The sequence below is a fragment of the Neophocaena asiaeorientalis genome, unplaced genomic scaffold (assembly GCF_003031525.2).
Source record: "Neophocaena asiaeorientalis asiaeorientalis breed wild unplaced genomic scaffold, Neophocaena_asiaeorientalis_V1.1 scaffold15, whole genome shotgun sequence".
NCBI classification, from domain to species: domain Eukaryota; kingdom Metazoa; phylum Chordata; class Mammalia; order Artiodactyla; family Phocoenidae; genus Neophocaena; species Neophocaena asiaeorientalis.
Window position 1 is genome coordinate 423,655 of NW_020185328.1, and position 26,702 is coordinate 450,356.

At 34.3% G+C, this 26,702-nt stretch overlaps 1 protein-coding gene across 10 annotated transcripts in view; it reads left to right on the top strand.

Annotated features, from left to right (window-relative positions):
- MIER1 (MIER1 transcriptional regulator) overlaps nt 1-26,702 on the top strand; it is a 55,843-nt gene extending 29,141 nt beyond the window's left edge. For 6 of the 10 annotated variants that reach the window (XM_024734628.1, XM_024734631.1, XM_024734635.1 and 3 more), the window contains 9 exons: nt 550-614; nt 3,940-4,012; nt 9,755-9,796; nt 10,093-10,244; nt 11,471-11,552; nt 12,906-13,000; nt 16,301-16,428; nt 20,823-20,962; nt 23,704-26,702. In XM_024734628.1, the coding sequence (XP_024590396.1) occupies nt 550-614; nt 3,940-4,012; nt 9,755-9,796; nt 10,093-10,244; nt 11,471-11,552; nt 12,906-13,000; nt 16,301-16,428; nt 20,823-20,962; nt 23,704-24,032 (1,106 nt within the window). In that variant the 3' untranslated portion in view covers nt 24,033-26,702. The remainder of the gene's footprint in view (nt 1-549; nt 615-3,939; nt 4,013-9,754; nt 9,797-10,092; nt 10,245-11,470; nt 11,553-12,905; nt 13,001-16,300; nt 16,429-20,822; nt 20,963-23,703) is intronic. The other 4 variants (XM_024734638.1, XM_024734637.1, XM_024734629.1 and 1 more) reach the window with 1 other exon arrangement.

Sequence of the window (26,702 nt, forward strand, 5' to 3'; positions counted from 1 at the left end):
TCATGGTTTTCAGATTTCCCACCCCTTTATGTAAATACATTCTTAGTCCAAAATGTAAACAAATAGCAGCTTGCCTGCTCTGAATAAAACAGGAGTTGGGAAGACATACATACCCTCTCTTCATGCGCTCCCCCCAAAGTGGTGCTACAGAGTTGTCAGTGCTTTAAGGAGCACTGTTCAGAAACCACTGTTTTGCCCCAATTCTTATTTTATAAGGGAAGAAACTGAGATCATATAATTTATTCTGTCACCAAGCTGTTGGAAGGAGAATTAGGCTTAGAAACAGATTATCTTGACTCTGAATCAGATTTTTTTCTTAAAATTTTTTGTAGGAAATCATTTTATGAAAATACAATTGTCTAAGAAGATTGTCCTAGAAGGTTTATGAGTTTTGTTTTTTTTGTTTTAACTGACAGGGTATTATTTGATTAAAAATATCTTGACCTACCTCTGCAAATACCTTTTGGCATATTTAAATATTTGATGGTAGATATAAGAATGGATAGGATAAGCAATCATTTTATAGTACTATTGTCTTACTTATTCTAGATAGTGAAATAGAAGAAGAATCTGAAGAAGATGAAGATTATATACCATCAGAAGACTGGAAAAAGGTAGTTAGAGCCATATTTTCCCAAAACTTAGATAAATAACTACTTAAAAAGCCAAGTGTAATTATTCTTTTACTAAGTATAAATATTGATAAAATTGAAGTAAGTCTTTTTGTGACATATGAATGTTTAGACTTTCCCTTAATACATCCAGGTAAGAAAAATAATTTACCTTTTTATAAATAAAATAATGGTATAGAAAAAATTGGACTTTGTTGAGCAAGCCAGTACTCAGAGCAAGATTAGAATTCCAAATTTCTGAACCACTACAAATTACACTTTTGTTAGCTACACTATAAAAAGTATCACATGTGATTTTTTTTTTTTTTTTTAATATACTTGAGAAAGGAGTTGTGGAGGCTTTGGTATTTGTTAAGTAAATTTTGTTTAATAAGTTAGATTACAAGTTTTTCCATCCCATATTAATGTCAATATTTACAACTCGAGTATATTGTGTGAAGAGACAGATTTGGGCTTCGGTATAACTATCCATAATTAATTTCTAAAATGAGTCTAAAGATAATATATTGACGTAGTCTTTAAATATAAAATTGTATAACATTGTGTAGTTAATCACATGGTTAAATTGAAGAATTTTAAGCTGTTGCAAAGCAGTTGACTTATCAGGAAGATTTATCAAAATGTTATATAGAATTGATCAGGTCAAATCATTTCTATAGAAGAGATGATGTCATTCTTGTTGAGATAGGTAACCTGATATTTCTCTTAAAATCTCCATTGAGGTTTTTTAGTGTTCTTTTTCATAGGTCTGATTTTTAATTTAGGGCATAAGCCGTCATTTATTTGGAAGCAGAATAGCCCAAAATATCAAATTGAGTGGCCTTTCTGCACTTTTTGAGTCATGATTGTTTACTTAATTAGTTAATACTTTTGAGGCTTCCTGGTGTTTTGTTTGTTTAGTTTGTTTAAAGTTGTCTAGTTTGGGATGCCTGGGGCAAACTTAAAAAGAGCTAACCTCCTTGTGGATTAAAATAAGGGAAAATCTCTGTATTTAGAGTTTCAGTTGGGAAGAATGAAGTATTCAAATGAACTTGGACTGTGCTACCCAAGGATTCTGGGCTTCAGCCAGAATTGATCTATTTATGGGTTTCCAAAGAGACGTTTAGAAGAGAGAGACATTAGTGTGGGTTGGAGTGGTAAGGAAAGATTATCCCAGTGCCGGATGTGTTAATTAACTTGAGTGAGTAATGAATGAATGATGGGACTGAAGACAGAAAAAAGGATCACAGAAGTTACTATTTGTGTGACCTATTTGAGCAAGTGTTCTTCAATCCATTTTTTTCTGATTCCTACATCATGTAGAAATTAAGGTGAAAAAAAGCTAGAAACCTTGGGAGTCATCTTAAACTGTTATTTTCTACCACACGTTCAAGTTTATCTTTTCTCCAGTATAAATTGATTTTGTATCTGGAGTTTCCCAAGAGAGTATTTGATTAAGCCTTGAATTTTTTTTTTTTTTTAATGAAGCAATAAAAACTCAGGAGGGAGAACATGGGGGAGATGAAGCCTTTACTGCTAGGGAGTATTAGTCCCTTACTCAGGAAAAACATGTAATAACGTAGACCACAGTAAATCCAGATTGTCTTATTTTAGTGAGATTTGTAAAAAAGTGTCAGGATTCAGAGATTCATCTTCTAAGGTTTGTAAGATGAAATTGAATTTTTATAGAAACTAGGGTAGAGGAAACAGCTTTGAAATCAAACCTGAGTTCAAATTATAGCTCAGAATTTACTAGTAGTGTGTTTCCGAGGAAATTAATTTTGTTGAGTTTCATCTCCTCAAATACAATATGGGAATGACAAATTCAGCCTTGTCGAAGTTGGTGAGGATTTAATGAAAACTTTGCATAAGATACCTGGTACATAATGCACCTAAACGCTGTTTTCCTTCCCTTCCCTGCAGAACAAATTAGGTGAAAAGAAGTTATCTGAACTCGATAGGAAAAAGGAAGTGTCTTATCTTTATACCAGTCGAGAAGTTATCAACCCTGGCTTCATGTTAGAATCACTTAAAGAACTTTTAAATACTGATTACCATGGCTTTCATCCAGAGATTCTAGTTTAATTGGTCTGGAATGGATCCAGACATCTATAATTTAGAAGCGCCCTAGCCAGGATTAATAACTTGACTAGTTATTCTCTGATAGGCATAGGTGAGTAAAGTTAAAAGAGCCACAAGAAGTGACAATAGAGTGATCTTTTTTATGGTGAAAGACATAAAGAAAATTCCTATATATGAGTAGAGAAAATGTGAATGTGGTATTTTTAGAAAACTAACTGGTTTTCCTGTACAGGTGCAGCAATAAATTTATTACATAGAACATGTCTTTGAAGTTATACTAGATAAAATGAAATTCTAACAAAAGTGGGAAACAATAACAGGAGAGAGAAACTTTTCAAATCCCAAGAGTTATTTAAACTTACTAGACCATGATTTTGTACCTTTCCTGCATAAGTCTTCATTCTGAAAATGTAGTAACTGTATTATTAACATTTAGCCACAGACAAAAGAGGGCCCATGTAATTAATCTTGGTCCCTATGTCTTGTAAAATCTCATCAGTGGTGATTTCTCATTGTCTTTCTGAACAGCCAGTTTCCCCTAATCTGTGTTTTGACTATATAGTTTACCAGATTTCCTAAAATAAGATATAATTACATTTGGGAGAAGGTACGATTTCATCTTGTATTGTTTTAATGAAAGTTAGGCACTAATTACCTGTCCAGTTGGTTTGGAGTTTCATTCGTTTGGCCTCTACTGAGCTTTATACAAACGCTTTCGTTATTTCCCTTACCTTAAAGCTCTGGTTCTCAGACTTCAGTGTGTGTCAGAATCACCTGGACAGCTTGTTAAAACACTTATAATTTCCGAATCCCATCCTCGTAGTGTCTGGTTCAGTAGGTCTGGTGTAAGACCTGAGTATTTGCATTTGGTGATGCTGCTGATCCAGAGACCATAGCTTAGAGTGGGATGCTCTGAAAATACTTTAACTTGACTTTCTGCTTTTCAGAGTTATCTTATAATTGAATTATAAGAATTCATTTTTATTTCTTTTCCTCCATATTTTGAAGTAAAGTTTGTATCCATTTCACCCCATTATTATTACTAATATTTTCATCCAGTCATATCCAGGGTCTTACCTATTATTAATTCATGCATCCTCACAATACTCCCCTGAGGTAGTTAATTGGTTGTAACTGTGTTTTATGACAAACCAGGAACAGTTAACCCAAGACGGTAAATCTAGAAAATGGATACAGAATCTGTGTTACTAGATCTTATTAATGTTTTATGTTATTTTTAAAATAGGAGATTATGGTGGGCTCCATGTTTCAAGCAGAGATTCCAGTTGGCATCTGTAGATACAAAGAAAATGAAAAAGGTGAGTTATTAGTAAATTTACTAATTTATAGCTGAATTCATGCTTTTGAATTGATGAACTGTTTTTATAATGGGATAAGAGCATGACAGTTTGTTACCCCACTGATTTATGAAAGAAGACCTCTGCACCAGTATCTGTAAGAAATACGTTTTCTGTTTCTCCACTTCTGTCCATAGAAGTCTAGCCAAAAAAGAAAGAAAGAAAAGTGAATGCTTCTTTGGTATTGGATTATTAGATGACTTAAAACATTCCAACTTTTAATTTTTTTCATATTTTAAGTACTCTAAAATATATGCCCTTTTATAACCTTTATGATTTATATTTTAAAAGGTCATTTTGTTTCAGTGGAAGCTGTTGGACAGGTTTTAAAAAACAAGTAAACAACTAATATAAAACGTTTATTTGCTTCTGAAACTTCTAATATTACTAAAATTGAGTATTTTGATGTTTGTGTATTTAAAAACAATTTGGAAAAATTGTTTTACTTTGGAAAAACAATTTGTATACTTAAATTTTACATGTTTTTTTTTCATTATTTTGTCTAAAAGTGCTAAGGTAAGTCACAAATAATAAATACTTAACAAAAACAGAATACTTTAAGAGAGTTCCAGAAAGAGAGAGAGAATGTGTGTGTGTGCGCACGCACGTTTAATGAGTTTTCATGTGCGGTGTGACATCACTCAATGCTAGAACTCTTTCATCATTTCCTTATTTCAGTTTTCTTTTCCGCACTTCACCTTACATATACAGAGCCTTTGGGAGTTGTCGTCTTGTTTGTTTTCTTTTTTAGCATTCCCTCTAGAAAATTTATACTCTAAGTATGCACCTGCTTTCAGGGCAGAGCAGCAGATCAGAAGCAGTTAAGGGAGCACCACAGGCTAGTAAATTCTAGTGACAGTAGAAATGTTTTAACACAACAGTAATAGCTTTCAAGTTAATTTCTGCAACATACAGGAATGTTAAAGGTATCAATATGGAGTGACCTTGTTGTATATTGAAATTCTGTGCACAGTGTTTGTGAATACATTGTAATTGTGTGCAAAAATGAATGATCCATTGGCTTTTGTATTTTTTTATATGTGGCAAGTTAATATTATGGCTAAAGATGGTTTTAATTATGTCTTAATATGTTTATCTTTTATTTTAACATGTTTGCATTGTCAGATATCACAGTGAATAAGTGATCACAATCTCCAATTTTGATTTACTGTTTTCCATTTTAACATTTTAGAAAGCAATTTTATGTGTGTGTGTATATATATATTTTTTTCTTTCTTTCTTTCTTTTTCCAGAAAAGCTGTGGTTTATGAAGCTTTCTCACTTTGAGAAATTTAAGCGTGTTATATTGTATGAGGATCAGATGCATTTACCAGGGTTACTGCCTTAGAGGAGTCACTATGGTTCAGGCCCTTTCCTCATCTTTGTAGTTCTAGGAATTCAAACTTTGGTCATGATACCACGAATTCGTCTCCACTTAGGTTAACCTGTGCACACAAACCAAATTGTTGTAAAACTATTAGGTAAACCACCCTGTTAGAAATAAAACTGTCAAAGGGATAGTGCCTTTTTTCCTTACAGCGAAAGTTTCGCAGGGTATTTTTCATCAGTTTGGTGATCACATTCAAAAAGGAGAGCATTTGGTTTGAGTGATTTTGATAACAGTGCCACAAAACTTAAGATACCTTGATATCTGAACTGTAAGGAATTATTCGGCAGTTGGATTAGAATTTTTCATTGCTATAAGGAAACCCTATTACTGAGTATCCTAAAGAGACATTAACTTTTTCTCTTAAATGTATATAAATGATCATTTTTACTCAATGAGTATATTATAATCATTTGTTTATTCATCTTTGTATCCTTAATACCTTGGGAGATCCTTTTCACATAAGACACTTTGTAAACATTTGGTAGCTGAGTTATTAGGTGGGTGCAGATAGTGTAAACAGAACGTATGTGGAGTCAGTAAACTTGAATCAGTATCTAGGCATTTGGCCATGGACGTGTTACTTAACTACTTTTTTCTTCTCGTCTATAAAATAGCAGTCACCTATTTATTTATAAAGCTCGTGCGAGGATTCACATGTGATGTTTTTACGTGTAGTGCTTAGCGGCATAGTGTTTGGCACATAGAAAATGGTCAGTAAGTGGCATTAATATCCAAAAGATGATTAATCTTACCCTTATGTTTAGGTTTTATTATTCAGATTTTCAGAAAGTATCAATTTATGCTCTTTTGCTTGCAGGTGACAAAAACTGAGTTCAGTTTAGCTTTAGCAAAAAAGAATTTACCTTATTGCTTTACTGGGAAGTTCTGGCTAGTCTGGCTTCAAATAAAACTGGATTCGGGATTTTTATGACGTCAGGTGTCTCTCCTCCCCTTTTCCTTTATTGTCAGACAAGCTAGGATGGCTACTGGGAGCTCATGACTTATACTTTTCACTATTCTAGCCAGGAACCAGGAAAAATGAGAACTTCCTCATCCCCCTTTGCTCCAGCAAAAGTCCTAGAGAGAGCCTCTATTGACTCAGCTTGAGTCTTACCCAACCAGAATTACTGTGAGCCAAGAGAAGAGTGAGTACTCAGGCTTGCCCTGGCTCGTTTATCTCTTGGGGCTCCAAGGAGCAGTGTCAGCCCTGCTCAGACTGTATGAAAAGGGTTTAATTCCCAAAAAAGTGCTGGGCATATGAAAAACATGATTTTTAAAGTTACGTGGGTGTTTTGTTTCTCCCATGTACTGAAAACTGAGTAAATGCTGCAGCTTTGTGATAATACTAAATAATTCGAATACTTGGTAAACATCTTACAATGCATGGGACCCCTTTCCTCAAACTAAGAAGTATCTGGCCAAAGGTGTCAGTAGTGCTGAGGTTGAGAACCCTTTACTAGATTAGCTGAGAATTAGATGGGCTACTTAGGAAAAAAAGTTAAGAGAAAGGAACAAGGTATTCTCAAATTTTCATGCTTGCATGACGTAAATTTTAGAGTAAGTAAATGTTGGCTAGGAATTACAAAGCAGTGAATAGCAAAGGACCAGGTGAATTGTTGTTTCTAATGAATATTAGACGAATTATTGATTCTTAAGTTGCTTACTGAAAAATGAACACATGTATTACCCTTAGTTGATAATAGTACTGTTGAAACAGGCAGTTCAATTAATCTACACATAGGAAAAGCTCAGCTAGACAACTTAAAATTCATGTCATTAATCACAGTGTGACCTTTTAAGAATGTGGAAATCTCTATTATAAACCGCATTACTACACCTTGCTGATTATGTTTCAGCATTTTCATTCTCATAATACATTGATTAGGTAGAATTTTTACTTGAGCATTAAAAATGGAATGACACCTTTTTTTTTAACAGAAACTGGAGGTTTATAAATTTCATTTATTTATTCACGTTTATTCTTACTCACTAGGAATTTCCCAGATTGCAGAAGTTTTTAATTTTGTGATGTAGTTTCTCAGCTTTCTACATTTGTCATCTCCATTCCCACCCCCAACACACATATAATGAACTTTGTTAAATTATTTTGAACTCATTTTTGCTTATCTGACACACTTACTTTGATTACTTAAAATACCATAAAAAGCACTTCCCCAGTTAACAACCTGTGTTGATAGACTAGGTGAGCTCTTGCCTTCTGAGACTCTTTCACTTATTTATAATCAGTTGTAAATTATATCTTTCAGTAGTATGAGGTGGATATATTTATGGTTGCTTTTTAAAAGTTCTAATATTTAGGCTTGGTAATTCATTCGAATGAAATAGTTTCAGAAGATGCTGTTACAGTTCAGTGATTGTGATCTTTCAAAATCCAGCATGTTCATGAAACTATACAATTATAATAAAGACTTTTTTCCTTCTGTTGCTGTCATATTTATAGAGGTTCATGTCATATTTATAGAGATTATAAATTTAAAAAATAGAGATAAATAAATAAAAAATCGAGATTATTTTTCCTCCTTATTTTCGTGTGTTTTATCATAATGGTGGAGTTCTTCCTGAATTTATGATCTCTTGGCGTTTAGTCATTCTATAGATATTTAATAAATATCAACTGTGTTGCCTTTTTTATTTAGATCATAGTCAGAAGTCATATTTAGAGTATAAACTTAACTGGAAAGTGATTTGGTCTGTTTCTGGAACCAGTTAAGGCAGTGTGGTTTATTCTCTGAGAATGCTAGTGGTTCTCACCTCATTGTCATTTTTAGTATATGCATTAAATGAAGTATCATATTCTCAGGGTTAGCCTATCTGGCTGCTAGTCACAATTCTAGGGACCTGGCTTGTCATTTGGCGCCATCTGGTGATGTTTGTGTACTCAGTTTAAATAAGCATATCTCTGTATCCTGTGACTTGGGACTTCCAGATTGATTCCAGAAGTATCTCTCAGGTAGTTTGTGCTTGTTTCATAGGCTCAACATGGGGTATCTAACTGGGAGAACACTGGGGACTCAGGGACCCACCCTCCATTGTCTTCTTCCTGAATCAGGGTTTCCTTGTAAGGCATTGTCCATCTCCCACTCCCACTCCAAGAATATAAGAACTCTAGTGTGTTCCCTTTGGCAAAGAAAGGCTGAGTGCACACCAGAAATCAATAGCAGTATATCCAAATTCACTTTATCATGGGAGTTTTATTGTATTTACAGTTTGGAGTTTTTCTACGATTGTACCAACAGGTTAGAAAAGGAATAAGGTTTATTACTAAGGAAAAATGTAAAGTGTATGTGTGTAGTGGCAGGGGAGTGGGTGGGGACAAGGTAATTTATATGAAAACACTTAACATAGTACCTGGTATGTAGGAGATGTACCTTTGTTAGCTGTTAATTCCTTTTCATAACACAAGGAAGTTTGACACTGTCAGCTATACTTTGTCTCTTAAATTCAGAGTCTTTGTCCAGCTGGCTCCTTTCTATTGGCATTTAAGTGATTATGTCTCATGCCTTTAAAAACCAACAAACAAGCAAAACCAAAAACTTTCTTCAGCTATGCTTCCTCTCTAGCTACTGTACTGCTCTATCTCCTCCCTCACCATGGAACTTTTCAGAAGAGTTTTCTACTTTATTTCTTTACCTTCCATTTCCTCTTTATTCCTCTCTAGTATGGCTTTGGCTTCCATCTCTGCACAGAAACAGTTCTTGAAACATTCCCCTCCTAGTTAGTAAATCCAGTGCACCTCTTCAATTTTCATCCTGCTTGTTTAACAGCATTTAACCAATCTATTACTCTCTGAAACATTTTCTTCCCCTTGCTGCTATGATGCCACACTTTTGATATTTCTTCGGTCTTGTGACTGTTCCTTCTTAATTTTGTGTTTTCATCTTCCTGTCATTTAGGATTCCACAAGGCTCTCATCTTAGTTTCTCCTCCATTCTTTCACTTATAAAATTTTGATGAAATTGGGGCCTCAGTCTTATAATGGAAATTCTGATGAAACCTAAATGCTTTTTTTAAAAAAGTAATGACTTGTTTTATGAAAATGATTTATGCTTATCACAATATATTTTCAAGCATCATGGAAAAGTACAAAGATGTAAGAAAAAATTGTCCCAAATCCTACCACTAAGAAATAAGCAGTGTTAACATTTGGTGAGCATTCTTTTAGACATCCCTATTCAAAAATCATAATTATAGCTAACATTCATTGAAACTTATTTAATATGTGTCAGAATTGTTTTAAATTGCTTGAAATCCTTACAGCCATGTATAATAGGATTGTTTTCCCCATTTCACAGATGAGGCAGAAAGAAGGGAAGTAACTTGCTGGGGTCATACAGGTAGGAAGTGTTGGTACTGCTATTCAAACCAAGAGAGCTTGGAATTTGGTTAAGTCAAGCCAAGTCAGACTAGATTTGAAAGGGGCATCAAGTGGTACCTTCTGTTTAGATTGTTTAAATCACTTAAGCTATAAATATTGCCCCAGAATGAAGTCACGCAAGTAGTGGGACCACACTTTACGTCTCAGTTCTCAACATTTTGGCTCTAAGTATGGGTTATTTGTTCAGTGATATGTTTTAACACAAACTCTATGCATTTTTGGCATTATTTTTAACATTATATTTTACTAATTTAGTATATGAAAATGATGATCAGCTCCTGTGGGACCCTGAGTACTTACCGGAAGACAAAGTGATTGTATTTCTTAAGGATGCATCTAGAAGAACAGGTGATGAGAAAGGTGTAGAAGCAATTCCTGAAGGATCTCACATAAAAGACAATGAACAGGTACATGAATAAGAAATAACTTACAATATTCCCAAAATATATTAACCACATACGTTTATAAGTTTAAGTGCTGTCACATTTAGTGCTATTCTATCCACCAAAATTCCTTTACAGATGGTCCCTGACTTAACGAAGGTTCAGCTTAAAATTTTTTGACTCTATGATTGTATGAAAGCAGTATGCGTTCAATGGAAAGCATACTTCGAATTCTGATCTTTGCCCAGGCTAGTGTTGAATATCTCTTGTGATGCTGGGCAGTGTAAGAGAGCCATACCTCCCGGTCAGCCACATGACCATGAGGGTAAACAACTGATACAACCATTCTGTACCCATACAACCATTCTCTTTTTCAGTACAGTATTCAGTAAATTACATGAGATATTCAACACTTTGTTATAAAATAGGCTTTGTGTTAGGTGATTTTGCCCAGCTGTAAGCTAATGTAAGTGTTCTGAGCACATTTAAGGTAGGCTAGGCTAAGTGATGGTGTTCAGTAGGTTAGGTGTATTAAATGCATTTTCAGCTTACAGTATTTTCAACTTAGGATGTGTTTTTGGGGACCCATTTTACGTAGAGGAAGATCTGTAATGTCATCAACAGGGAGTCTGATGTTTATAATCAGCATAAGATATGTATATTGACACACTCGTTGGTATGACTTCAGCTCAAATAAAAATTTTGATATTTTATTTTGCCTGTATATATTTTTTATTAAGCTTTTTGAACTTCCTTTGCATATCCCATAGAATCTGTGGATATCATCAAGTTGGGAATACCTGTCTGGGATAATGTTATTCTGTATATAATAGAACAGTGCCTACCATGAACCTAATAGCAGCATTATATACTTTCTTGCCTTTTTCACCAGTGTTTTTATTTTCTGATTTGTTTTAAATTGTCTTTGAATAGGAACCCCAGAAAACCAAAAAGAAGGGACTTGTGATTATTATAAAATTTCTTTTTATTTATAAATTCCTAGAGTACCATGGCCACCAGTAGAGTATTTGCTTATCCATTATTTTCTACATATTCAGAGGCAGTTAATTATCAGGAATGAATTATGTTTGTTTTTCTTTAGTGTTCTTTATGTTGCATTTACTAGAATTACTTGTCCTCTGGAAAGTATGAAAACACTGGATTCTGGAAAAGCCTTTACTCTGTTAAGAAACTGTAGCCTTGAATTGTTCATAGTCCAGGTTACATACTGAAGCCTTTTATTTTTCTAGGCATTATATGAATTAGTTAAATGCAATTTTGATACAGAAGAAGCATTAAGAAGATTAAGATTTAATGTAAAAGCAGCTAGAGGTAAGCATAAATATTAATTTTTTATTTGTTTTCATGATATAGCAGAAATTTAAAATTTAAGCTTTTCAATTTACCTAGGTATATCCTAAATTTAATAATACTAATCTCTGAATTCAGTAAATATTTGCTGGAAAACAACTTGTTATAACTTGTTAAATAACTTGTATATAACACAAGTGTTACACAAGGCATTATGGGGAATGGGGTTAATATTGTCCCTTCCTTTATGGGAAAATAAGGCCATTTAAATAAAAATATATAATGCCTTTCAATTTTAAGGCATTTTTATAAACATTTTCCTATTTGATCTTGGTAATGATCCTGTGAGCTAAGTAAGGTGAAAGATGTTAGCTTCACTTTAAAACTGATGAGAACTGAGGTCTCTTAGTTGAGGCAAGCATAATTCATAAATAATGAAGCCAAAACTAAAATCCAGGTTTTTCACTTTTTTACTCCAAACTGGCTCTCACCCCACTTCACTAAGAGTACTGTTTATATATCATTATGTAACAAATGAAAGATTATTCATTCAACAGAATTGGAGGGCCTACTAAATTGTGGGGACATAACTATAAACAAGGTCCCTGACATCATGGTGCTTAGAGCCTAGGTAGGGAAGCTGAAAAATAGTTACGAGTTCTTCCAAGGAGAATTAGAGGGTGCGATCCAAACTTATTGCAGTGGGACTTAACCTAGTTGGGGAAAGAGTGAGGCTGTTAAAGCTTCTCGAACAAAGGGATATTTTTACTGGCTAGGTGAAAGGAGGTTGAGGTAAGAGGCAGGAAATAACTCTAGACAAAGGGAAGAGCATGCACAAAGTCTCTAAAGTAAGAAAGGACATAACGAATTAAAGGAATTGAAAGGTAGCTTGTTTAGTTGGATCATAAAGAATAAAGGGGAGGGCTTCCCTGGTAGTGCAGTGGTTGAGAGTCCCCCTGCCGATGCAGGGGACACGGGTTCGTGACCCGGTCCGGGAAGATCCCACATGCCGCGGAGCGGCTGGGCCCGTGAGCCATGGCCGCTGAGCCTATGCGTCCGGAGCCGGTGCTCCGCAATGGGAGAGACCACAACAGTGAGAGGCCCGTGTACCGCAAAAAAAAAAAAAAAAAAAGAATAAAGGGGAGAGGCATAAGTTGAGGTTGGAGAGTCAGGGACTAAATCATCCATTATTAAATAAGGAGTTTTTGTCACTATCTTTTTCAGCCATCAGTAATAGAATTCAGGAGTAAAATACTTCCCTCATTGTTACCAGAAAGTTACATTTTTATTTACAACTTTGTTTGTTGTATGCAGCATTTGGGAGAATATTGCTTAACAGTTTCCCCTCCTTCCCCCGCCCCCCGATTTTGTCAGAGGAATTATCTGTTTGGACAGAGGAAGAGTGTAGAAATTTTGAACAAGGGTTGAAGGCCTATGGAAAGGACTTTCATTTGATTCAGGCTAATAAAGTAAGTGATGATATATGTTGTCTCTTTTATTAAAAGAAATTTAGTTAACCTAGATTATATTAAATCTTCTATTATGTTTTCTCATTAGTTAAAGGTTCAATAATGAATATTTTAATACACTGGTATTTAGAAAATTATAATAAGCATGCCTAGACTTCCTGGCATGTATTTGCCAAGTGACTGTTCTCAGTGTATGATATTGGAAGCCTTTAAGAATTAGACGTTTATAAATATGTTCATCAGCTTCTGGATGGGATTTGTGTATACACTGTAATTACTTAAAGCTATTTTCCACAAACTTGTTAACAGATTTTTTTTAGGAGGGTCTTACTTGGAAACTTTAAAGCATTTTTACCATGACATTATTTATAATTAAAATGTTTTTTACATTTGCTTAAGTCCTAAGTGGTCCAAAATCAGATACTTAATATTTAATTTGGTTTTAATTAAGATTTAATTTTCCAGAAGAATATCTCAATAAGTCAGCTTTATTATACATTACATAATTTTATAATTTGACAATTTAGCATAATTTATCATGCCATATGGATAATATCAATCATACAGTGTCAATGTATACCCAAAAAACCTTCATAAGTACTTGCAAATTTATTTTTAGGTTTAATTCTCTTAAACTGAAATCAGGTAGGATTTTTAATACTAACTACACAATTACATAGAATAGAAAAATGTGTTCCTAGGGGATATTAGGACAGGCAAAATTAAAATCTCAGAATGTAAATATAGGGCTTCCCTGGTGGTGCAGTGGTTGAGAGTCCCCCTGCCGATGCAGGGGACACGGATTCGTGCCCCAGTCCGGGAAGATCCCACAAGCCGCCGAGCGGCTGGGCCTGTGAGCCATGGCCGCTGAGCCTGCGCGTCCGGAGCCTGTGCTCCGCAACAGGAGAGGCCACAACAATGAGAGGCCCGCGTACCGCAAAAAAAAAAAAAAAAAAAAAAAAAAGAATGTAAATATAGGAAATTAAGTAATTTCTAGGTTTATAAATATCACATTTTTAGCAAATATAAATGACAAGGAGCTTGGCTTTACATGTTTCCTTAAGGATGGTGTGTAAGATATGTGATGGCTTATCTAGGATGATGCTGAAAGTATCTGGGCTTATGTGGGCTTGCTTCTGAGGCTGTAAATAGTCTGTCATCACATTCTCCTATTTCATACCTCTGGATGTGATCCGATGGTATTCACTTGATTTGTTTCAACACATATTTAACAGTATCTATTTTATGTTCCAAAATAAAATAGTTGCTTACAAATCCTGTGAGTTCATTCTTCTCAATTTTGTTGTTCTTTAGTTTATTCTTGATTATTTTGTTGAATTTTGGTATTTGACATCAGGCATAATTAATAAGAGAAATTTTGAGTCTTAGCATTGATGTGAAAGGTGTATCCAAATCATCTTAATGTTGTATCTAACATTAAGGTGTTGTATCCAAATCATCTGATAATTTCCAATATAGTGAATACTCTATGAAAGGAGCGCATTATGCTAATGTCTGTTTCATGTAATGGCCATGCATGTTTCTGATTTTAAAAAAACAAATTGTCTCATGGTTGAAAGGGACAGCGTTGTGGGAAAGAGTTTTCTAGCATTCCTGCTTGAATTCAAACACTATTGACGAAACCATGCTGGATTATCTGTGGAGGGACCCTTGGGATGATAAGCTGATGTAACTGGCAGGAGCAGTCCTTTTTTAAGGAATAAGAACTTATTAGATGACTTAAAACTATTAGCCAAAAAAAGTCTTAACATAATATTGAAAATAAGACCTTGATTTCTTCATAAATATTTGGGATGGTGATATTTCAGTGTTACAGAAGTCATCCGACCTATATATACCTAGTACACTAGTTGTTCCAGTGAACAAAGGGAGGACAATAATTCTTAAGAAGAAGACACTGAAGTCCAGTGAAAACACTAAGGCTTTGTTTTTACACCTGAAATTGAAGTTTGGATCTTAATTGTAGGTTGTATTATGCACACTTACTTAATTGAGGATTTTTCATAATAATGTTAACTTTGCATGCTACAAAATGTGTTTGTAATTTTTGCTTTCAGTAACGTACAGTTGACTTGACAATTGTCTACTAGAAATAAGATTCTAAAAAGGAGGCAAAAAACAGCTTGAGAAGATGACTGGGTTTTTAGTTTTTGTTTTTAAAGCCCTGATAGCTTTGTCTTAAAGCAACACGGGGCAAAAAGAAAAATATACGTCGCATAACAAAATAAGGATGTCATAAAATTGACCTTAGGTGCAGTCAGTCCCACCGGATACCTTCTTCAGAATCAGAAATTTATGAGTTAAAGCATATTGTCTTGCATCCCAAGCACTCATTCAGATACCTTTTTAACTCGTATTTTATATGCATCAACCCTACCAGCTCTCTAAGCAAAGTAGCAGAACAGGGAATTTTGTCAACATCAGTTGCCAATCTCATATGTTTAACATTAGTAAAGGGAGCCATTCAGTTGCCCAAATAGGTATAGCACAGTAAGCCACTGGAGTAATTTAGTAAACAAAGTATTAGCATTACTATAATAGCTTTTAACTCACTGGGGAATACTTTCAGCCTTTCTAGAAAGTAAGTAACTGAGACTGGATCAGTGTTGGGATTAGTAAGAGAATCCTTTAAATGGGAATTTAAAGACAGTCTCCCTAGGCGTTCTGTGAGTAAAAGTATTTGCAAATTGTTTATAACATTATTTTAATTCAAATGCCACTTCCAGACATTTTCAATAAAGGGGTATTTATTTTATAGTAAATGAACATATGATAGTCTCTTTAAAAGCATAATGCTATTGACATATATACACTACCAAATGTAAAATACATAGCTCGTGGGAAGCAGCTGCATAGCACTGGGAGATCAGCTTGGTGCTTTGTGACCGCCTAGAGGGGTGGGATAGGGAGGGTGGGAGGGAGACACAAGAGGGAGGGGATACGGGGATATATGTATACATACAGCTGATTCACTTTGTTATACAGGAGAAACACAGCATTGTAAAGCAACTATTATTCCAATAAAGATGTTAAAAAAAATTAAAAGGTTAAAAGCATAATGCTAAATATCTGAAGACCTGTTGCCAATGTATTATTTTTCGTAATGGGAGTTCAGAAAGAGTAATTTTTAACACGGCTGCTACAGTGTTGTATTTTATAAGTGGTATTATGTATTACTTAAAGACCAGCTAAATTTGTTTTCAAACTTCAGGTATTTTTCATGAGATAACTCCTTTAAGGAGGAGATACTTGTTAAAAACAAGTATTTGTTTCTTATAGGTTCGAACAAGGTCAGTTGGTGAATGTGTAGCATTCTATTATATGTGGAAAAAATCTGAACGTTACGATTTCTTTGCTCAGCAAACGCGATTTGGAAAAAAGAAATATAATCTTCATCCTGGTGTCACGTGAGTATTTTTTCTTTTGAGTCATATTTTTGCTAAGCTTTTCTAAATTTTTCTTGAGAAAATTGTAATTTTTAGAATCCTCTTTCTCTTGATAGGATAAAAGTTTACACTAGTTTCAATTTATCCATTTATTGACATCTTCATAGGGCATTTAGACTTTTCAGTGTATTATAAATACATTGTAAACTATAGTTCATCTTATTTGAGACAGCAGATTTGTCAAAGTGAATGTTAAGAGTGTATGTTTTCAGTAGTATTCCTGAGAGGAAATGGATCAGAACAGCTGTGGAGGCATGTTTTTGTTAAATTTTATTCCATTCAGTATAAGCGCATACAGTTTTGATCTAATAACACTGAGAGAGAGCAGTAAGAATAGGAGAGACTATCTTTTCTAAAACTTATAGGGCCATATGCCTAATAGAGGTCCTTTAAAGAGGAAGGGAAATTAATATTTTTCCTTTCCCAATCTATTTTTGATTCTGGGAACCAAAATCAGATTTGGATATAGATGATATCAAAGGGAAAAGACGTAGGGATATAATAAGTCAGGTAAAATTGCATTTTCTTTTATTACAAATTTTTTTATAGAGGTGCACATGTGCATGATGACTTCCCTTTCCCTAAATATTCTGAAACCTTTTCCTTTAACAAGTAATATTTAATAAGTAATGTACCTTTAGCTAACTCCCAGTGATAGAGGGAGTATAGTTTATTATATCCTCTTTTTAAGCAAAATGCCTATATGTCTAATCCATTCCCCATGCACCAAATTCTCTTAGCTTCATTCAGTCTAGCTGTGGAATGAAACACTGTTCCCACTCCCACTAGCAATTTGTTACTTAAGTATATAGTACATAGAGTATTGAACCCTTCATTTCACGTGAGTTGCTCTAAAATGCTGATGAATTTGTTGTGGTGGAATTGACTTTACCATATACAAATTAACTTTGCCAATACCTTGAGTATTCCCTAATGTTTATGGAATAAAAATAATGCAAAGTTGTGACTTCATTTGGTCACTATGCACCACTGAAGTTCTTAAGCCTGGCCAAATAACTGCCTTTGGAAGATGTGCTTATATGCATATTTGCTTGTGCTTTTCAAACTCCTAGGCTGCACTATTTCTTGGTCATATTCATTTACAGGTGTCTCTGCTGGTCACTTCCTTGGAGGATCAAACACTCTAAAATCCAAAGCAGAATTACCTAAAAGGGAATAAATGGGTATGATTGCTCCTGGAAGTCATGAGACATTGGACTCTGTGCCTCATTCTCCCTTGTTCAAATCTCATAATGAGTAGAATTTTATATATAACAGTATTCCAAATTTTATATAATTGCTTACTGTTATCAATTTAGAGTTAAATTTGTATTTATTGGTAGTGTTGAGGCACAGTGATGTAGAACTAGATACAGCTATCTAGTCTTCAGAGTATATCTTAAAATAGTCAGTTTTCAAGCTATTCTATAGGGAAAAGCAATAGTAACATCTTTCATTTTTTTCACCCATTTCAGAAATAATGTTCACACATGAACTACAGGCAATCTGTCGTCATCAGCAGTAAGAACATAAGAATTGCCATGCTGGGTCAGACCCATGGTTCATCCAGTTTTCTCTTTCAGAAAGCATCACCAAGGGAAGTGTTGTGGGCTGGCTTAGTTGGTCCTCTGTGATGTCAAGCTCAACAGGTTAGGTAGGGATGTGCTGCCAAACATTTTAGTTTTTCTGATAATCTCTCCGTAGCTTCTGAAAACTTTCTGAAGATATTTATATTTGTAACCTTGATTCTCCTTAAGGTTTAAGTATTCTGTAGGTGGAGTAGTCTCAGTTAAAAGTAATCCCGTATCTTCTCTTTTCTCAGGCTTTAAGAGTTAACAAGCATGTTCCCTGGTGTTATGGTAGGAAGTGAAGAAGTGCTTTTCCCCCTAGACAAGAATACTGTGTTTTTGTAGGCTTCAGTTATATCCCCTCCGGGGTCTTTTATAAAGTTTTTTGTTTTTTTAACTGAAAACTATAATTCTTTTACTCCTGCTTCTCCCTTTTAACTGTGTTAAATCTCCTGTAAGAAGCCGTGACCAGACTGTATATGATGGGGAGAAATTGTGGTTTTCTGTAGGCATGAAGATATTTTTCTAGTTTGCTTCCAGGACCTTCTCTATTAATAGTTGCACTTTAAGTGACCGCACAAAACATTAAGTTAATGCCTTTAGACAAAAATTGGACTGAATTTTAAAATTTTCCTCCTTAGTCAGAATCAATAGTTAAGAGCAGATTATCCTGAAAGTTATTTGCTCATTTTTCTGTTACATTGTTACCTTCCATTTGTTCACCAGAATGAAGCACATTGCCACTTTTCTGCCTATAAATGGCCTTTGAAAGATCCTACTGTGGGTTCTGTCTGTTCACTACCTACCTGGAAGAATTGGTAGCCATATACAAATTGAAGATTTTGCTGTAACAGCCTTGCAAATAATTTTTTTCAAAGTAAAAATTAACTCAGCATAACTCGAACTATTTGAATGCTACTCCAGCCTTCTGTACGGTCTACCTGACTCTTCCTTTCTTAAGCATTCTGGATGCCATTAACCTTTAAGAAATAATAGTAATAAGTCTTTCACAATATCATTGTTATATTCAGAAATTTAAAATAATTTTGATATCTAGTCAGTTCTAGCTTCCTTTGCGTGGCTTTTAATATCCTCCATTACCCATTCCCACTATGCCAAATTTATTTCCAACAATTCCTCATGCATCATCTGTTTCTGTTAGCTTTAGCTTCTGAAGTCCCTTTGGCATTGCATTCATCATGCTCATTCTGTTTCTGTGTGATTGTTCTGTAATGGTGAATGACATAAAGCCAAAGAGATCTTAAAAGACCATTCTCTCCATTTATAGATGAGGAAAATAAGGCCTAGAATGTTAAATTGATTAGTTCGTGGTCATATATGTTTCTTTGATATGTGTTAGTTTGTACTCTTAACCTGTTGGAAGCTTCTTGAGGTCAGATTCTACATCCCTATATTATAAACTACACATTTATAATGTATGTCCCTGTATATAAATGACAACGTGATCACGTAGTTTGAGATTAAAACTATAGTTACTAGTCTGTTCTAGACTGTTACCACAGACTTTCAGTAAAGTCCCAAAAGCCCTTCCATGGTTTCCTTCTTGTCCACATTCTTACTTACGCCGCTCACAAAATTCTAAAAGATAAGATTTGCCTTTCTATTTGTTATACATATTGAGGGAATTTAAAAATAAATAAGGTATTTTGGTTTTTATTGCACTTCTCTGCACCGTGCACAACTTAGGCACTGGTGGTGCAGTGATAAAGCAGACTAAACTCCCTGCTTTCAGGGAACTATTCCAGCACAGGTGATGGCAGACTTTTTCTGTAAAGAGCTAGAGAGTAAATGTTTTAGGCTTTTGCAGGCGTTAAGTTCTCTTGCAACTACTTAGCTCTGCTATTGTTGTGAAAAGCAGCCATAGACACTGTGTAAGTGAATGGATGTGGCTGTGTTCCAGTAAAATACTGCCCACAAAAATAGGTGGCCAGCCCACAGGCCATAGTTTGCTGACCTTTATCCTAGTGACTTAATAGCACTTCATAGTTCATAAAACACTTCGCTACACATATCTTATACAACAGCCCTGTGTGGTAGATAGGTCATGTATGGTTACATGCATTTTATAGGTAAAGACACTAGACCTGAGAGAGAAAAGTATTTTGTTCAGATCTTCTAACCTCAACCCAATGTCACTTACCACAAATGTCTTCCCATGCCATACAGTTAGGAATGACTTAGGGAAGGAAGTAAGTTCACCTCTAATAATATATGGGCAGATACAGCTAGCAGATAAGCCCAGGAACTTAGTGAGCTTATTATAGCTTAGCTCTAGCAGAAAGGTAATATAGAAGGTAACAGGAAGGTAATTCACTATTAGGTCCTAATTTGTCTTTCAGGTATTGCCGTAGCCATCCAATAGTCTTTATGAGCTTTACAGTTCCAACCTGTATCTGTTCAGAAATTCTTCTGTACTCCTCCTGATTGACATCATCCCAGTCTCTTCATTTACAGATTTTCTGATTTTAGTTGGGCCCCTCTGATCACTTGCCTACAGTTTTTAAAGTTTTAAAACTTCCTATAGGTCTCTAAAATTTGCTAGTGTAGAGGACTTACATATTTTTCCTACAAACATGTAACCAAAAGGAGCGTTTCCATTTAAATGTTCAGATATTGGTGTCATAGATGAGGCACTGGAATAAATGTAAGTGAAAATTAGGATATATTTGCTAATAAAGCCTTCTAAATTTAACTTCAGTCAACTTTAATTTTCAGCTGTTTTTAATATAAGAAAATAATTGTCTTATTATTTTACTCAATTTTAAGGGATTACATGGATCGTCTTCTAGATGAAAGTGAAAGTGCTGCTTCTAGTCGAGCACCATCCCCTCCCCCAACTGCCTCAAACAGTAGTAACAGCCAGTCTGAGAAAGAAGATGGCACTATAAGCAATAGTAATCAAAATGGTAAGCAACCAAAGAACACTTAGATTTCTTCATAGTGACGGGCACTTTTCTTTCAGTAGCTTGGAAAATTCAGTTTTGGTGTCTCTTAAACTTCCAAAGCAGAACTGAAGTCATAATTGTAAATACCAGATGAAACATAGTATCAGCATACATATATACTAGCACGCAGAATATGTACAAGTCAGTTGGAAAGAATTCCCATTGGATATCACTAAAAAGCACATATAATAAAGTATACTATCAACAGTGACCATTTCTTTTAAGAAATTAAGAAAATAGCATCTGTTTTCTTATCAGGTTGGAATGTCTAGATATAAGTATTCTTGTTAAGTCTTAGACCAAAACTCCAGCCATTTCACATCAGAAATACACAGATATTTATGAAATACTTTCAGAGCTTATAACACTTTATTAGGAAACTGATTTAAGCATATAAATGAAAAGAAGCAGATAACAAGGGCACTTTTTAAAATATTTTCCTCCTTGATAACATAATAACCTTGAAGGACGAGTAAAGATAAAGCGGGTGTCAGCCTGTGCATTAATATTGTACAGAAACATTCATTTTTATGTCCATGAAAAAGAGAAACAAAAAGCATACTAATATGTTTGAGATTCAGATAGTGTTCTTGTTTAAAATATACAGTGGACCAAGGATCACTGAGCTGATCAGTAAGACCTAGTCAGAGAATTATCTTGATTTCTACTTTAATTAAAATAGTCTTAAGTAAGACCATTGCTAAGCAGAAAGTAATAAATCCTCCAGTCCTTTTTAGGAGGAAGCTGGTGAATTAGAGACAAGCTCTGCCCACCTGCATTCTGATGTAACAGCTTTAGGGGAGGGCCAGTGGAGAGCTAACCTCCCCCTGACAGAAACTAGAAGAGGAATACTGTGAAGAATTTGAACTTTGTTCTGATCTTTGCTCTCACACTGGGATTTAATATTACTGTGGTGAATATACTTTCTTCATTTAATGACCCCTCTCTATTCCCTCACTACTTCCCCTCTAAGAACAAGCCAAACAAATATTAGGGCCCAGCCGTTTCCTGATTCAAGAAGGTTCATTGGCATGATTTCTAATGCCAGTCACATCCATCCTGAAGTTGAATAAGAAGCTGAGACTGACTTTGGGACTAGGGGTGGAAACTCGGGGAGGCAGACGATTGGTAGTACAGTCAGCTCTCTGTATCGATGGGCTCCGCATCTGCAGATTCAACCAACTGCATAGCAAAAATATTTGAAGAAAGAAAAAATTCCAGAAAATTCCACAAAGCAAAACTTGAATTTGCTCTGTGCTGACAGCTATTTACACTTTATTAGGTATTATAAGAAATCTAGAGATGATTGAAAGTGCATGGGTCATATGAATTTTTCATGCTGTTTTATTTATATAAGGGACGAGCATCTATGGGTTTTGGTATCCGGGGGGGTCCTGGAACCAATCCCCTACAGATGCCAGGGACTACTGTATTTCTGTCTTTTCTTATTTGCTGATAACACCAAATAAATTGTTTCCCTTTCTTTTCCTTCTTTGTTTTTTAACCATTTGATGATAACATGCAGTTAGCCAAGGAAGAGTGTTCATAAGTTACTTATAAATTACTCAGCCCAGAAGCCATTCACATCAGGTACAATTAAGATTTCCAGGTTTTTCAAGGAAAGGAAGGAACTTTGCAACCCAACTGTCTTTTTTTGTAAGGGGCTTTAATTCATGTCTTGAAATCTACTAGTGCTTTTTGACCTAATGAGAGTGTCACCAAGCTTCTTGTGCTTACTATGACAAAATCACTCCTTCACTGTCATATGGCACATAATCCCATAAGCATACATGACTTGAGTGCACCTTTGAGCTGGGGAAATAGTATATTTTATTTGACCAAAATGTGTATTTGAGGCTCTCGTTCTTTATAGTGAATATTTTTCAGAAAATTAAATTTAAATTATCTCCAGTGGCACATTCTATATTTTACATTAAGTATTTGCAAAATTTCTCCATTTTGCAGTCAACTCTAACCTTTTGTCACTTCATTAGAGTAATTATACTTTCTTTTCTCAATCTGTTATGAAGGAATTTGTGTTTACTTTTAGCATTTTCAAGTGTATGTTGGACAGTGCAAGAATTAATTTAACATTACGACAGATTATTTAAATCCGTTTAGATAAATATAGCATATGATCTTTACCCTTAAAGCATAATACCTGTAGATTTACATTAAGAATGAAAATGTCATGTCATCCTGCTTTTTATATACGGCACTAGAAAACTCAAACTTCTAAAGAAAGAATATAATTTTTTCATGGTTTTAGAAAGTTTTGGCCTTTTTGCTAAATCTGAATAATTTATGCATATCTTTGCTTTAACTCACCTTATTTAGACTGCTGGATCCATTGCTTATTTGTTGCCACGTATAATACCAGCATGCTATTAATATATGCCAAATTCTGTTAATTCTTTACATTTATTAACTTATTTAATCTTCACAGCAATCCTATAAATTTGTTGTTATCTTCATTGTATATGTGATGAAACTGAGGTACAAGAGAGTGTAAATAACATGCCTAAGGTCACACAGCTACTAAAGTAAATAAAGCCAGAATTCAAACCATTATGTATACACAGATTTGATACCTCACTTGCTCGATAAAAAGTTATTTTACAGCTGTTTATAGCTGTGTTATAATAGTTTACAAATTTAGCTTTTTAATATTAGCAGTTTCATTCATGTTTCTTTCAACTTAGGGGTGTCATCTAACGGACCAGGTGAAACATTAAACAAAGAAGAAGTGAAAGTTGAAGGGTTACACGTTAATGGACCAACAGGTGGAAGTAAGAAACCACTTCACACAGATATGGATACTAATGGTTATGAAACAGATAACCTTACCACTGACCCAAAAATTGCCCATACGGCTGCAAGAAATGAAAGTGATTTTGATGAAAAAAGTGAGAGACCTGCCAAAAGGCGAAGGGTGAACAGCAATGGAAAAGAAAGTCCGGGTTCTTCTGAATTTTTCCAAGATGCAGTCTCACATGGAAAATTTGAAGAACTTGAAAACACAGATGACTAAATTTTAGACTTATTTTACTTTCTTTGGAGTAAATTCTGGTGTGACTAAAGTTTTCAGGGTTGATGGGTGACCTTAAAAAGTTGACTTCCTTGAAGCAGTTGGTTAAAAATTTGAATTGTCCTAACTTTAGTAAATAAGATTTCATAATTCTGCCTTTTGCAGACTTTTTACTTTAAAATTGTGAAGGCCCTTTTAAGGATATATAACAAATAGTTTAGTAAATTTGAAAGATATATCTGTACCTTCTCATTTGATGTATTAATCCTAAAATTTCACTACAAGGTACTTTTTGCTTAGTTTGATGGCAGAGAAGAAAAAAACAAGTTCAAATTTCTGATTAACACCAATTTTTCTGAGTTTCTTGAAATGTCTTTTATGACATTTTTCTTCTCCATACAAATTGAGTTATCATTATTAAGGAAACCCTTATGAATCCTGAAAGTTATGCTAGCATGATTTTTTTATATATAGAAGTTTAAAAATAAACCAAGTCAGGTTTGTATATGTAAAATTGTTGACATCAATGATGTCTTTCCATATTCTTATCTGGGCTTAAGAAATACATTCTGTATTTTTCCAGATTCTTTGTAGCCTTTGGAAGATTTTTACAGTACATATGTCTTGACTGAGCTGTCCTTTCTTAATACAAAAGCTTGTATAATTTTCTTAACTTGTACAGTTGGTAAACTTTTATGAGAGGAATTGATATTCTGAGTCTGTCAGCTTTCATTTTATTTTGCTAAGGTTTTTCTAATGAATTTTTAAGTGTTTGTGTAGTAACTAAGTCATGTTTCTTATATCCAGGTGGTAAAAGCATTCATAAAGGATTGTGAACATTTGTTTTTTTCAAGTTTCTACTTAAGGACAAATAGTTTGAGAACTCTGAAATTAAGCATGATACTTAGATCACATAGTTTGTTTTGCATTTGCTATAATTTTCAAAATTATTTTTGAATCAAGACAAAAGTTTAATGTTGGCTTAAGTGCTTAAATGTATCATGCTGACCAGAATCCTGTTCAGTTATTTTTATATGCATTACAAAATTTCCCATTTTTGCATTAAATAAACAGGGGAAAAGGTCAAGTGATACTTAGATGTTGGCACACACAAGGAGTTGGCAGGCAACAGTATTGATTTTATGAGGAAAAAGTGATAAAGTCAGAAGTTTTTAGAAACTTCCAGTTAACAGTCCAGCTTTTCAGATTTGATAGTGTATTTCCAAAATGAAAATAAGATATTCAGTAACCACTGCTCTGTGTGATTACAAATAGGATCATCCATTTGCATAGCCTTACAATAGTGCCATTTTATTTTTAGTGCAAAATTCTTGTTTAAAAAATGTAGTTTTATACAGCTGATAGACCAACCTATATCCAAACTTTTATAAAAGATTATTAACTATTCTTGTTTTATCACACGGGCATACCCCAAATGCTTCTACTGATTCATTTTCAGCCATCAAAGAGCCAATGCCTTTTTAAAATAAATCTTCTGTGGTCTTGTTTTTAATGGCTCAACTGTCTAATGCAATTGAGTAGAGGTTTGCAGTGAGAAATTATGGTTTAGGCCTTATCCCCCATGAAGTATTACTATTAACCTATGTTCAGACTGCTTCCCTCCACCAATGTGAACAACTTTTTCTCCCCAAACAGTGTTAAAAGCCACTTTACAACACTTGACTTCATATGATGTAGATTCATTGTTGTTACATACACATCCAAGTAAATCAAAGTTTTGGGTGGAAGTGTTGAGAAGCGTGAACAACTTCTTGTTTTTGTTTTACCTAGAACATTAATTTATCCAGAATGGCAGCTTTTGCAGATGGTCACTATCCGTTTTCTAAATCAGATTTTATTATACGAATCCAAAGTGTCCTAGCTCTTTGTCAAAGGTGGTCTATAGAAATAGTGATGATGAACTTTAAGTTGCTGCAATATTAGAGTTGCCATTTTCACCTTTTTTTTTGAAAGATGCATTTTGTTTGCAGGTTTGTGAAGTTCTTGCAGACTAACATTACAGGAACATTTTAAATAAATTCTCAGGCATGTTTGCAAATACGGCACATGTTGTATACATGTTAGGAAATTTTACTTTTCTTGATCTTTTTAAAGTATGCCTAATGAAAGACATTCCACTATTATAATACATAATGCTCAGCTTTTCATAGAGAAATATTTAATTGTATTTTATGTTTATACAGGTATTTCACACAGTACTTTGTTCTTCATAACGCAGCCACTATAACTTGATGTCATTGCACTACTTTAAATATTTTTAGTAATACCATGAATTTAATTTGCTTAAGATTTAGTACATTTCATAACTCTTGAACTCTTGACAAATTGCATTGGGAAAAGAAGGCTTCGTTAATAGTTACTTAGTCTCCCTCACCCCATACCTACCCCCAGCAAAGCACTATCTGTCTTCACTTGGAATGGTTTTCTGTTTTATGATGTGCTTTCAAAAGAGTTCAAAATTTGTAACTCAGTTCAACACAAGTCTGTTGAGCTTTCAAATGTATTTGAAGTAATATTCAAATAGGCATTTAAAATTATGAATTAGATGTTTTAAAATTTATGCATAGTAATTTTGCACTATTAGGAAATTCCCTTCCCCTATTCCCTGTCTGCCATTCTGAATATGCTTATTAAAATATTTTTTTAAACATA